Source organism: Anopheles coustani, chromosome 3 (genome assembly GCF_943734705.1).
Source record: "Anopheles coustani chromosome 3, idAnoCousDA_361_x.2, whole genome shotgun sequence".
In the NCBI taxonomy this organism is placed as follows: Eukaryota; Metazoa; Arthropoda; class Insecta; order Diptera; family Culicidae; genus Anopheles; species Anopheles coustani.
The window spans coordinates 72,602,449-72,616,929 of NC_071288.1; the positions used below are offsets into that span (position 1 = coordinate 72,602,449).

Genomic DNA, 14,481 nt, shown 5'->3' on the forward strand with positions numbered 1-14,481 from the left:
CATTGATTTGATGATTAAATACACAAACTTTGTTATAGTTTCAAGAACACCTTCATATCAACCACTGAAAATTCAGACGAGAATAATGTACCCATCCAACGTTTGTTTTATGCCAGTCTTGTCAAGTCTTGTGTAGGTATTATAAACGTAAGAACTGTAGTTCGCTAGCCTCGGTTTTCGTCGCTGTCAAAGTCCCGTTTGGTGACGAAAACCGGGGCCAGCCTGTAGTACAAAGAAAAAATATTGCCGATAAATACAAGAAGCACTCATTCCCCATAGCAGTACGTTAAGCCTTAATTTTAGATACGTGCAACAAAATGTAACTAGTAGGTGCACAAACAAAATTCCAATGGTCAGATCGAGTGTGGTAATGGCCAAGATACTGTTTGATAAAAATAAAAATAGAAAAACTTAACAGTAAAATAAAAATTAATTTTTGCTAGCGCAAAAAGTATTCGTCTACTTGGAAATTGACCGCCTTCCAGTGCGCTTCTTTTAATCTAATTGATGGCAGATCACGTGAAGTGACATGATATTTCAATTTGAATGAAATCTAGCATACCACGATCAGGAATTAACGCGTTAAGCGCTCTCTTAATCCCGTGGAACTGACAGAGTCTTTTTGGTACGGAAACCAGGTTATTATGGCCGACAGTACTTCTCGTTTCTTAAAATAATATGGTCGGTTCGCGTTATTGAAACCATTTGTTTAGGAGGCGTCGGGAAATGAACAAAAAAATTGACAAAAGGCTTTGTTTTACCACTTTGCAAAATTGTTTTCTATCGCCAAGTAATGGTTTGATCATTTTGAATTTTTTCAAAATTTGAATTTGCAATTAACGCTGATTACTGTAATAACGTTTTATAGAGATAAAAAGGAAAAAATAAAGTCAATAGCAATCAGAAATGGCTCCATACACTTGCTACACTGTTGCAATTAAATGATGCGACCTCTATCTATAATTCTTGACAAAAAAAATTAGTTACTATATGAATACTGGAACCGTACCAATGAGAATCGCAGATAAGAGCGCTTCTTTAAGCTGCTTCTATCATTCGTTTTGGGCGCTAACAATTAATACATCGAAAATGAATAGGATTCTTCTGTGTATTATTGTACTCTCCATTTCAAACACTTTCGTGCTCGCGGTCGTAAACAAAGTAAGTAAACTTATTGTCCACACAAAAAGAAAACACCAAGTTGCCTCATATTTTATGTTTTCCAATCTTTCAGGTAACCGTTGCTCTAACTAAGGCCGAAATTGACAGCGACCAGAAGTACTTGAACGCTTCGGTCCGATTCACGCGGTACACCGTTGAGCCCTATTTTACTTTCGACATGACGTTCGTCGTTTTACAGAAACTCAACGATTTATCGGTAAGTCCGTAATTGCAATCGGCTATATAAACTCATGTTTTTTTTGCAACGGACTATACTATCCTCTACATCGCAGATGCGGGTGCGCCACATCGTGACGCTGGCGGGGAGAGAGAATGTGTTCTACGATGTAACCGTCGATTTCTGCAATTTTCTGAAGCGGCCCAATCACATCATCCTTAAGCTGATATTTCAAGAAATTCAAAAGCATGGCCCTATGCCCACCTCCTGTCCCATCTTTCCGAAACGGCTTATTTTTTCCAACATCAGCATAAACAACATTAGGTTCCCCCCGTATATGCCGGAAGCAAGATTCCGGATGGTAGTCAATGGATGGACCGAGAGCAAACAAGGGAACATAGATATCTACGAAGGGCGCTGGTTTGGGCGATTGAGAAAAATTGTTGGAACCAACAAATGAAAGACAGCAACTGCTATCATACATTGGTTTGATGTCAAAGAACGCTAAGTTGCTGCTTTACAATTACAAATATTATCACGTTGCAATGACATAATAAAGAATTATTCTGATGTGTTCATGATTTTGATAACAAGAGAACATAATTTGTCAGGATAAGGAATATGTAAAGCAACATACAAAAAATATTTGCAGTATATTTAGTTGGATTAAGAAATCGTGGAACCAGTCTCCGGAGTGCGCGGCCAAAAAATGTTCTCTCCTATTCGTGTAGCCGGTATCTCCCTTGTCCAACATATGGAGGAGAGTTACCACTTTTCAGGATTGGCAAATTAAGCAAACCTTATCCGTGAGACAATTGGTCACGTCCAAAAAATTATCAATGGATGAATTCGAAGCGCCTGTCACGTGATTGCACAAGAGCGACTGATGCAGTTCCTACAGAAAGATCAACTTCAAATTTCCACTTTTACGCGCGCGTGTCTCAAAGATATGTTGTTCCATTTTTTTTTTAATTTACATTTAAATTTGCAAAACAAAAATCTCATCATCATCATCTGTGAGATCGTGATGACAATTGCAATGCTTACAAACATTAAATTTAGACAGTACAATTATGAGACATTTCTCATGCTATTGGTTTCTACAATACAACCTGCTTAACGTACACGGCACACAAGCGCTTAAACTCGCGAACGTTTGCAGCCTCGGCAATCTCTCTTGGCATGCTGTTGTACCATTGTATACCTTTACAAAATAGTGAATTCCTGGCAAATACTGAAGAAAAGTTCGACGTCCTGGGATCATGAGCCCTACGAGTGTTGTACCGGTGAACGTCAGAACCCCTAACTACTCTTTCTCCAAGGTACCCCGGTAGCAAGCCCCTCAGGAGTTTAAATATCAGTATCATAGTCTGGTACACTATCCGCTGCTCTACCGACATCCATTGCAGGACATCCAGCATAACAGCAGACGGCGTATACCGACTACAACACTAGCCTCATTACCCTATTTTGCACTTTTTGTAACCTTTTGAGCTGTGTCCGATTGCCGAGGAACAATATTGATGGACAAAAATCAAAATGCGGTGCGATAATTGATTTGTAGAGATGAACTTTCCCAAAAAAGGTTAGGTTGTTCCCCAGTCTACTCATCACACCACACTTCTTTGCCACCTTAGCGATGACCCCATCAATGTGTGCACTGAATGTAAGCCCGTCGTTAAGAATGACTCCCAGATATTTGACCTGGGAGACTCGGTCAATTGGTTCCGTGTTGATGGCGATGGAAAGCTGGCCGATCCACTCCCTCCTCGACATTACCATGTAGTATGTTTTACTGATGTTTAATGCGAGTTTATTGTATTTCAACCAGCCATCCAGAACCACCAAGTCAGCATTCAAAAGGGGCTCTGCCTGTTTGACGTCCTTTCGCGATATAAATATTACTGTGTCATCAGCAAAAAGATTTATCTCGCAGGAACGTAAGACCTGTTTCATGTCATTTATATACATGATAAACAAAATTGGTCCAAGCACACTTCCTTGTGGAATCCCAAGGGTGTTTTCAATAGGATCTGAAACAGATTTTTTGAAAATTATCCTCTGGGTTCTAACTGACAGATAATCGCTGAACCAACTGAGTTCCCTCCTCTCAATACCGAATCGTCGAAGTGTTGTGAGCAACAAGGGTCTCGATATTGTTTCAAATGCAAGTTTGAGATCCAAGAAAACTGCAAGTACCATTCCATTACTTAAATTCTTTTTGAATACCTTAATTAAGCTTAACAAATGCCGGTGCATCCTACTCTACTGGGACATCCCACCCCATGTTCCCTTACTATGTTATAGTACAAAGAAAAACTAAATGCGATAAATACGAGATGCTCTGATTCTTATTAGTCCCCATAGCAACTCTGTGCATTAAGTCTTTAGACTTTACTTTACTAGAAACTTTAGACACGCTAATAAAATGATACTATCTCACTATTGTATTATTTTTATCAGTACTTCCATGCAGCAGAGACAAAGTATTTTGACACCAGTAAGGGAACTGGGAATGGAACATGAAAGAAAACTCCTATTTATTTAATTCCGAGTTTTGAAACTCGAGTTACACCATAACGACAACTTCCTCAACACAACAAAGATGATAAAAAGATCGATGGTGGTACGGCTTCAATAAATCCTATGTCATCGTAATGATAGCCTTGCGAAATTTTACAGAGATTTGGGTGAATTTAAGATTAATTTCTTCGCATCGTAATTTTATGGTTAGTTTTACTTCTCTCCTTTAGCGTTAGGGTAACGGTACCAATAGTGGTGCACTTAGTAATGTCACTAACAATATGATGTAATTTAGAAGTTTTAAGAACACATTATTTTACATATTTGTACCAATTATGGTCAAAACATGAACACGAAACACTTTTCTTCTGGAAAACATCATCCCCATGTTCACCGTAAAACATTAAAAATACACGAGAAAAGCGTATATTTCTTCCGAGTTGGTTGCTCCTATTATGGTGGTATGGTTCCTATAGTTGTGGTATCGTGTTCCTATAGTGGTGGTAGTACTTGGAAATAACTGAATATATTTTGATTGTGACTTTTTTTTGAAGCATATTTAACACTGAATTTCCAACATACTCATAGGCCAATGCATTATCTTGTTCATAGACCAGTGCATTGGCCTCATAGAGCTCTCACAAACCAATGCATTTTGCAACGATTTATAGCCTTAAAGAAATCATGGCAAACCTGATAAATTCTAAATAAATCCCGCATTTTAGTACAACTCGTTTGGAAAATACTAATTTTGGACCCTTAATTTATTCCGGAATGAGAAGATTTATCGTTTAAACACTTCGCCGAAGATCAAAGAAAATTTCATAGAAGAACAAATATCTCCATTGCATTTATTTCGTCGTAGAGCTAGAATTTTATCACACTACATCCACTATTAGTACTAGCACCACTATAGGAGTGGTACTTAGTACTATTTATTTATTAGTACTAGCACCACTATATTTAACACAGCTCATTACTCATCTATGTCTTTTCTCTAAAACATATAAACATTAAGTAGTATACTTTAGCATTGATGATCTTTTACAGCCACGAGATAGCTGCATCGATAAATTTGATTATGTAAGCGGCACAGTTTTGAAATGGTTTGAACAAACGCCTTTTGAAATGAAATAAATAGAAGTAAAATCCCCAATAGTTTGTGTAAAATTTGCCATAAATTACCATCTACAGAAAAAACCTCTTACAAAAACCTAACGCATCGACGGACGTGTCTCACATCAAACAGGTTTTCCGAGTAAAGAATAAATGGTATGATACGATATATATTGAATACAGATTCAGATTTATGCGTCTGAATAACTCTATGCACAGGTTTTGAGAATCACTAATTTTTCAGAGAGAAGAATCCGAGAGAATCAATCCGAATGAATCTTGGGTAAAAGAAGCATGATTTAATCTCGCCGAAAGATTCATTAGGCACAACACCGTTTCATACCTATAGCGCATTCAGCAGTTGTTACGAATCCAACATTAGTTTATCCCCTCATCGTTATATTTTTCTACAAATTTAGTAATTAACGCTGATTGCTGTAATAACGTTAATGGAGATAAAAAGAAATGACTCCAAACGCTTCATACACTGTTGCAATCAAAGGTTGCGATCTATATCTATATCTTTTAACAAAATAGTGCTACAAAACCCTGAATTCTTATAGTATGAATACTACAACCGTACCAATGAGAATGGCAGATAAGAGCGCTTCTTCAAGCCGCTTCTATCATTCATTTTGGGCGCTAACAATTGATACATCAAAGATGAATAGAATACTTCTGTGTATTATTGTACTCTCCATTCCAAACACTGTCGTGCTCGCGGTCGTGAACAAAGTGAGTAAACCTCTTGGTCACAAAGCATGAAAACACCAAGTTGCCTCATATTTTATGTAATCCTATCTGGCAGATGACCATTGCTCTAACCAAGGCCGAAATTGTCAGCGACCAGAAGTACTTGAACGCTTCGGCCCGGATCTCGCGGTACACCGTGGAGCCCTTTTTTACTTTCGACATGACGTTCATCGTTTTACAGAAAGTCAACGAGTTGACGGTAAGTTCTTAATTGCGTTCTGCTGAACAAACTCACTTTTTTACAACGGTTTATCCTCTACAACACAGATGCGGGTGCGCCACTTCGTGACGCTGGCGGGGAGGGAGACTGAGTTCTACGATGTAACTGTCGATTTATGCAAATTTTTTAAGCGGCCCACTCACAGCATCCTTAAGCTGGTGTTTCAAGAAATTCAAAAGCATGGCCCTATGCCCACCTCCTGTCCCATCTTTCCGAAACGGGCAGTTTTTTCAAATATCAGCCTGAATAACATTAGGATTCCCCCGTATATGCCAGAAAGTAGATTCCAGATGGTGATCAATGCTTGGACAGTCAGCAAACAAGTTAACGTAAATATTTACGAAGGACGTTGGTTTGGGCGATTGAAGAAAATTGTCGAAACCAACGAATGAAAGACAGCAACTGCTAACATATATTGGTTTGATGTAAAGGAAGACTAAGTTGCTGCTTTACAAAAACAAATATTATGACTGTGCAATGATACAATATGTTGATGTAAAATAAATGGCACTGAAAAAACAAACTCTACACACGTTCACCTGAAACATCCAACAAAAGAATTTATCAAATGTCAAAATTTCAAATTGTGACTTTTTCCGTAAACGTAGCATGCCTTTTGTCAAAGAGAATGAATATCAAAGCAGATTAATCTTAAATAATAAACAAAAAAAAAAAGCAACGACCTTATATTTGTTGACATTAGTAACTAATTATTCTGATGTGATCATGATTTTGAAAACAAGAGAACATACTATTTAGTAATTTGTTAGGATATTTATTTTAATTACGCACAAACTGTTCTTGATCATCTGAAACAATCGTTAAGGCCGAAAGGACTAAAATTTGTGCAATTTATAATGCAGCAGCATCAAATAAATAGTAACAAGTATCAGTGCTAACACCGATCATTCGATACGTGCAATGTATTCCTATAAAATGTTCATTGCCATTGTTTTTACCGGGTATCAGTTGTCTCTTGTTGAAGCGAATCTGGCACCGGTAAGGTTAACAGCCTTATTGGATAAGGACGTGTTCTGATTAAAATAAGTTTGCAGCTCTTTCCAGTGGTTTCGAAGGTAGATTGGAATTTCAACATCAAGTTTGTGAACGTCTCGTTCGAAATAACCGGTGATGAACGCAGCTATAACAAATCCTATGTGTTTTCCATGGTCGCAATGCGTGATGTAAACGATATGCGGGTATTGTATTCTGTGTGATGAATTTATGGGTGCATATTGCTTTGTAACACATTCCTTAACACTTTATACAGATGCTCGTAGATTATACGGTGCGCGCACTGAACGGAACAATTCAGAACAAAATCTTCTCCCGCTCGATGGAATATTGCCAGTTTCTCCGACGTCCAAACATGGATAGGATGATGAAAATGTTTTACACCACTATCAACCGGACTAGCAAACTTCCCATCCGTTGCCCCATCTGCAAAGATCAGCGATCGGTTCTACGATTTTTACCAGCTACCTTGCCAATACCGTCCTTCTTTCCAGAGACGAACTTTCTTACCACCGTTAATTTTTACACCGGACTCCGACAGGAACCGATGCTAGAGAGCCGCTGGTATGGTGGTTTGAAGAAAATACGTGCATAGTTCAACGCGACGCGTTTGAGTTAGATGAAAGCTTGCTTCTTTTATTTTTTGGATTCGAAAAGGTTCTTATAAAAATCTACAAACGAGACAGGGAGTGGTAAATTAAAAAAAAGAAAAACAACTAATAGATTGATTATCTGTATGAAAATCGTATGAAATAAATCCTTCTTTATTTCTAATAAAATTACTCTATAAAATTAGTAATTGACTCTTGAGCCAGGAGTTCCTTAAAAATATCAAAAGCAATCTATATAATATTCAACAAATTTTAAAATGCCGTAAAGAATAGAACTGTTCCGAAAGAAAAACAGAAACGGGAAACTTATCGTATGCGATAATTGGTATATCGTGTATTATAACATTGGTGTATTTACTCAACGACAACGAGAGTTACTGCGACCGAAAGACGGTATTTGTTATAAAGATCGGTGGTCAGCCGTTCGTAATACCGGAGGGTGGCAGACTCGCGATTCGATCCGACACCCGTGGCGTGGTGTTTCCTCGCGCTAGCGAGATTTTTATAAATGTAAAATGTTGGGCCATTCAACATTAGTAAAGAAAGCACTTTAATCTTCCTTTTTCTCAATTGAGAAAGCATATGCCGTTTAAAAGATTGGAATGAATCAAAAATATTGAATTCATTTCAATTATTATGAACCAATTTTTAGTTAACGTTGAGCAATAAGAAAGTTTTCCGATAAGTATGTTTTTAGGTGTGTAAAATTCAGCTAGCATGCAGGAGTGTAATCACCGGTCAGATTTCAATCAGGAGATAATTTATTTTATGGTTCAATAACACTCAAAAGTAGTTTAGCGCGCGCAAAATTATATGTTATCTAAATGACTGATACAATGTCGCACTCCTTTTGGCTTCATCCCAACTCGATTTCACATTCCCGCGCCATAAGGTAGTCGACCAGAAGCAACCATGAATCGTGCTGCCTTGTGCTTATTTATAATTTTCCTTGTAGTGCCGTTGATCACCGCGCCTGAAAAAGTGATTTTTAAATATTTTGTAACAAATGTGCGAAATATCATTCTACAATGTCATCTGTCTTTCCACTTCTAGATGGTCGTTATTGTACGTAATGCACATATCAAAGAAGACCCAAAGTATCTCAACACAACCCACGTAATCAGGCGTTATAGTAGATCTCCATATTTTTTACTAGACTTCACCATAAATTTAGTGGAAAAAGTTAACGATGTGAAGGTACCGGTTTTTTTTAACGTTTAGAATACCGTAAGTAAGCAGTGAACGTTTTTTAAAATTCTTCAAATTTACTTCCCCTACGCTAGCTCCATGTACTATACAGCGTACGAACAGGGACGGTAAACAATGTGCTCTACAATCGAAATATTAACTTCTGCGCATTCCTTAAACGTCCATCCGAGCGTATTATCAAGATGATCTACGACGACATCAAACGGCAGACGAAATCTACGCTACCCACATCGTGCCCCATCCAACCGAGACAAGTCCTGTTCATTAACGTTAGTCTACACAATGTTAAGCTGCCTGCGTTTCTGCCGCAAACCGACTTTGAGTTTCAAGTTAATTTCTGGGAAGGTACACACAATTTTTTTGCAAGCCAGTGGTACGGTCGATTGAAAAGAGTTCCTGTTTAAGGTCAAAGTTAGAAAATAAGTAATGAAAAACTGCAAAACAAGATCAAAGGATGCATAAAAATGCGACAAAGCTGCAATATGATGACAATTTTTGTAAAATTTCGACAAACGGTAGAAAAAGTTTTGGAGTACCAGAGACGGATCGTAGAGTAAGCAAACCGAGCAGCGGCTTGGGGCCCTGAACTGTCGGAGGCCCTGTACCTTTTGCTCATCTTTTTTTTTCCACATTTCAATGCAAGAATTATTTTTCCCAACAGTTGCTTGCCTTATCAAATGCGTGACGATGAAAATGTTGAATATGATGCAACTGACCTATGAGAACTGAGTTTAGATAATATTTGAGTATATTTGAGTGATCAGTTTCATGATTTCACTAAAAAAGTGAAACATTCTCAAAATAGTTTGAGAATCTAATGGACATATAGGGTAAGTGCTCCTATAGTGGTACTAGTACCAATAGTGGAAGTAGTGTGATAAAATTCTAGCTCTACGACGAAATAAATACAATGGAGATATTTGTTCTTCTATGAAATTTTCTTTGATCCTCGGCGAAGTGTTTAAACGATAGACCTTCTCATTTCGTAATAAATTAAAGCTCCAAAATTAATATTTTCCGAACAGGTTGTACTAAAATGCGGGATTTCTGAAGAATTCCGGCACGGACATACTACAACGCTGGCCACAATACACCGGGCACACACACACACATTATAATTTTAATATGTCGTTTTGTACAAGAAATTAGAAAGAAAATCGGCCCATGAGCGTGTCGGGGCTCACCACCTCGACGGCGCGGGTTCGATCCCAACCGAGACCGGATCCTCCCCTGTACGGAGAGGACTTTGATGACTATCATCCACGTGTACAACAGGGAAACAAGTCTCGTAAGCCCTGGCAGGCATATGACCAAGAGATCGTTAAGCCAAGAAGAAGAAGATCGTACACTTCTCAAACAATAGAAATGATGCTTAGAATTACATTAGTTCTTTCTTTTTCCATAATATTTAAAAAAAAGTCTTTTCAATTCTAAAACGACTGAAAAGTTATTTATTTGTCAATTTTCTTTACGTAAAATTAAATAATAGATTCTCTTCCAAAGTAATTGATGAGATTTCATGAAATAAGTCAATTAAAACACATTTAAATGAAATAACATTGAGCTACATTGTAGTTAATTCCAAATTTAAATGCTTTTTTTATGGTAGATGTAGCAAAAATGCAAATTTTATGGTAGATGTAGTGTGTATATTTTAGTGGCTGTCACTGTCCACAAGGTAGATCATGAGCTAATCATGGCTTACATCTAAAATGTGTTATATGACAAACCAGAACCATTTTTTTACATTTCATTTTCGCTTCCCATTTTAATACGTTCCACACAGTTGGCAACAATAATTGTGTGCAGCCATTGTAATGAAAAGTGGGAGAGGGTGTACACCACTAGAAGGTCTTCTGATAGCATTTCATTAACGTGTTTTATTCAGTTGGAATGCGTCTTTTCCCATCAACACACTCGATGATAGCATTTCATCGGGCAGTTCTCCTGTCTATCTTTATGCTGGCCATTTTTGGAACAAAACCGAGCAACGGTGGTCACAAGTTGGTTCCATTTTTACAAAGTGTAAATTACAAGGATAATCTCGAGTACCTAAACAGTACCATCAACATTTATACCACCGCAACTGTCAATCGTATCGACGTTGGATTTTCGCTAACTAAAACTCTTGTCGAGCCTTGGGTAAGTTATCAACCAGCCCGTACCACCTTTACGATCCTCGCCTATGCACGGTCTTTTTCCGTAGATCAACATCGGCTTGTGGGTGGACGTTGGCTCGGGCGTATTGCGGACTCCGCTGTACAATCGTACGGTCGATTTCTGCCACTTTCTCCGCAACCCGGGTGTACATCGGCTGGGGCAAATTGTTCATCGAGAGATGAAACAGCGCGGCAACATGCCAACTAGGTGCCCGATTCCGGTCAATCTCTACCAGTTTCGTGGTGTCTCGCTGAACCACATGCGACTGCCACCGTTCTTCGTGGAGACGGACTTCATACTCGACGTCAACGTCGGTGTTGAGAAGGAACGCACCTTTGACTCGCGCTGGTTTGGAACAGTCAAAAAGATCAAATGCTCTGACAGCGAGCGCTGTTCGTAAAAGTACTCTGCAGACTGCAGTTACATTCTTTAAACAATAATTAACACTTTTTACCACCACTGATCCCATAATATATGTATTTGTAACTTTATATATAAAATAAAAATCATGGTTTATATATATTTTAAATAAGGTCTACTTTCAACCCCTTTCGTATAAAAAAAAAGAATTATCGGTTTTCGAAATTCAAACGAAAAAATAAAAAAGCTTATCAACTAATACTAATTTTGGATGTTTCGTATGTATTCCATGTGAACCATGATATACTGAGAAATTCTAAGACTTTTCAAATTCACATGGTTGAAACAATCAAGAAAATTATGGCTGTATTAGCAATAAGCTGCGTTGCTTTGTAATTTACCCAGGTAAGATGTAAAATTTTACCATTTCATACCGTTATTTCGTAATAAAAAGTTCAGGATAGAAAATGTAATTCATTTTAACCTTCAACACACTGCCAATTGCTATGAAATTATCAATAATACTGATACACTCAGTTATTAATTAGTTCAACGAATAGAAACAATTGCTTAGTGCAAGAGATAGAGTAAACTATCGCAATGGATGCAATCGTGTTAGTTTGGGTTGCGCCAATATGTGTTTGAACGTGTTTTAATATGGCACAATTAATAACAGAGATAACATGGTTGGCCGAACATCAAAAATACACAATTAAAACGAAATTATTGTTAGCTTCGACCCATTCTTGCTACTTGCTGTCTAGGGCGATATAGACAACTACAAAATGCTAATAGTAGTTCAGTCTATGTCCAAGTACCATTGGATGGCGCTTCAATTGCTTGGTTTTATTAATTCAACCTACTAAAATATTGCGTTAAAAGGATTCATACGAGATGTTACCAGTGAAGAAAAGCTTTCATCCTCTTACCAATGTATCTTAGCACAAGACGTAGACAACGCTTTGCCGACTATGAGCTGTGTTATGCTTTTAATAACTTTATATTTATTTCTAGAAAGGTCTCATTTACACAATAGCATTCAATTATAATCGCTTTATTACTCGTTTATTCGTTGATATACAACGCCATGCTAGGCCACCCACGCCAACAAGCTTTGAATCATATTAGCGATAATAACCCACGAATTTTACCTCTTGTAGTACATGTTCGGTCCGCGACAGCCGAGCGGTAGCGCCGGTTAGAAAAATCGGCCCATGAGCGCCGGGGCTCACAACCTCGACGGCGTGGGTTCGAATCCCAACCGAGACCGGACCCTCCCCTGTACGAGAGGACTGACTATCCACGTACACATAGGGTAAAAAGTCTCGTAAGCCCTTTACGGGCAGGCATGACCAAGAGGTCGTTACGCCAAGAAGAAGTACATGTTCGGAATTCTGCTGAAGTAATGTAATATTATTTAATCAAATAAAATAAATGTTAAACACTAGTCTGTCCGTTTACTTTACTTACCACCTTGGTACCTTCAGCGATGGTACAAAATATGATTGAAGATATTTTTGAGATGGTTGATCCCGACCAAAATGATCCGGTCCTGACGAGTTGTAGGGTATCAACGAGGACTTCAACATGAAAAATAAAAAAATAGTGCAAACATAAAGCGAAAAATTAAAATAATGAATATAAGATATACTACCTAAAACTAGTTTGAAAATCATGAGCTTCGTTCCATAACGGTCAACAAAAAAAAACAACTAAAATGAACTTTATTTAAAATTAAATTTCCTACCCTCACCAATGCAAAATCCAAGCAATTATAGGAGTCATCTATTTTAGCAATTATAGTGCAATTATATGTACTAGTCCTTAGTATTAGGCCCTATTATATATTTTCACTTTAATTTTGTTACGAATAATTCCTATCAAAGTTGTTGAGACGCTCTTTCCATACGGTTGGTATTGTTTCAAAGATTCACATGTGAAAAATTAATTATTTATTATTCGTCTTTTACTGCAATCCGCCACAAATATACGTTGAAAGAATCACGTTGAATCACGTCGAGTTTCATTCTTGACACGATGGCAACGCTTGATCGTAGATGTCTTCAAATAATCTTGTTATTAAGTATAACAGGTTCAGTGTGGCCTAAAGGCGGGTATAAGATTGTTCCTATTGTGGAGAACGGTCAGTGTATAGATAATCCCAAGTACATTAACACTACGGTTAAGATTCATACCACTTCGGTCGAGCACCTGATGGACTTGGAGCTTGCTGTAGCCCGACAGATCGAAAGCCCTTTGGTATGTGAAATATACAGGACGAATGTATGTATTACCATTTTCTACTTCTACAGTTGGTTACTTTATCTTTCCTCAAGGTCAAAATGAGTCTGTGGCTCAATACCACTTCGGGTGCTCTGCGAACCCCGCTGTACAATCGTTCCATCGATTTCTGTAGTTTCCTCCGCAACCCTGGACAGTACAAATTGGCGCAAATCATATACAAGGAAGTAAAACGACACGGAAACATGCCGACCGGGTGCCCGATTCCGGTCAAATCGTACAGTTTCCGCGGTATCTCACTGCGCCAAATGCGATTGCCCTCGTTCTTTATCGAAACCGGCTTCATTCTCGACGTGGTCGGATACGCTGAAGCGGGAAGAGAACACGTTCTCGACTCACATTGGTACGGAAGGGTAAAGAAAGTAAAATGCACCCGTAAGGAGCGTTGTTAAATGCCGAAAGGCGTAAAATACACCAAAATGCACTATTTTTGCTTCATGGGAAAAGGATCCCCTTTGGGTGAAATAAAAACGGGATTGAATAATATTTATTTAAATTGCATATAAAATATGCATACAAATGTATACAATGGTAATTCACTAATAAATGGGAGATAAACCCCTACAGTGTGAACATGTAGACACAGTGTAAATATTTAGCAGTTTTGAGAAGTGGTCCGAAAAGTATAAAGCAATCTTTTCGTCTAAATCCATGTCTGAAAATAATAAAACTATTTCACCAAACAAACAAACACTTGAGATTAACACGTTCCGTACCAAGCGTTTAGCACAATTTTTAGTACAATTTTTCAAATTACAATTTGTTTATAATATTTGTTAAACCGATTGTTTTCGAAGGCCAAGCAAAAACTTAGCTTCCCAAAAATTTATATAAAATATTATAATAATTTTTATGTTCTATTTTCATTTATTTAT

At 37.8% G+C, this 14,481-nt stretch overlaps 1 protein-coding gene across 1 annotated transcript; it reads left to right on the forward strand.

Annotated features, from left to right (window-relative positions):
- Positions 1-10,744: 10,744 nt before the first annotated feature.
- Positions 10,745-11,345, forward strand: LOC131266362 (uncharacterized). The gene is made up of 2 exons (XM_058268853.1): positions 10,745-10,927; positions 10,992-11,345. The coding sequence occupies exons 1-2, from the start codon at positions 10,745-10,747 to the stop codon at positions 11,343-11,345; spliced, it is 537 nt and encodes a 178-aa protein (XP_058124836.1).
- The last annotated feature ends 3,136 nt before the right edge of the window (positions 11,346-14,481 follow it).

Bases quoted from the DNA above. Each gene is read 5' to 3' on its own strand.
- LOC131266362 (XM_058268853.1), top strand. From the start codon at position 10,745: ATGCTGGCCATTTTTGGAACAAAACCGAGCAACGGTGGTCACAAGTTG. The intron at 10,928-10,991 runs GTAAGTTATCAA...CTTTTTCCGTAG, and splicing joins AAACTCTTGTCGAGCCTTGG to ATCAACATCGGCTTGTGGGT.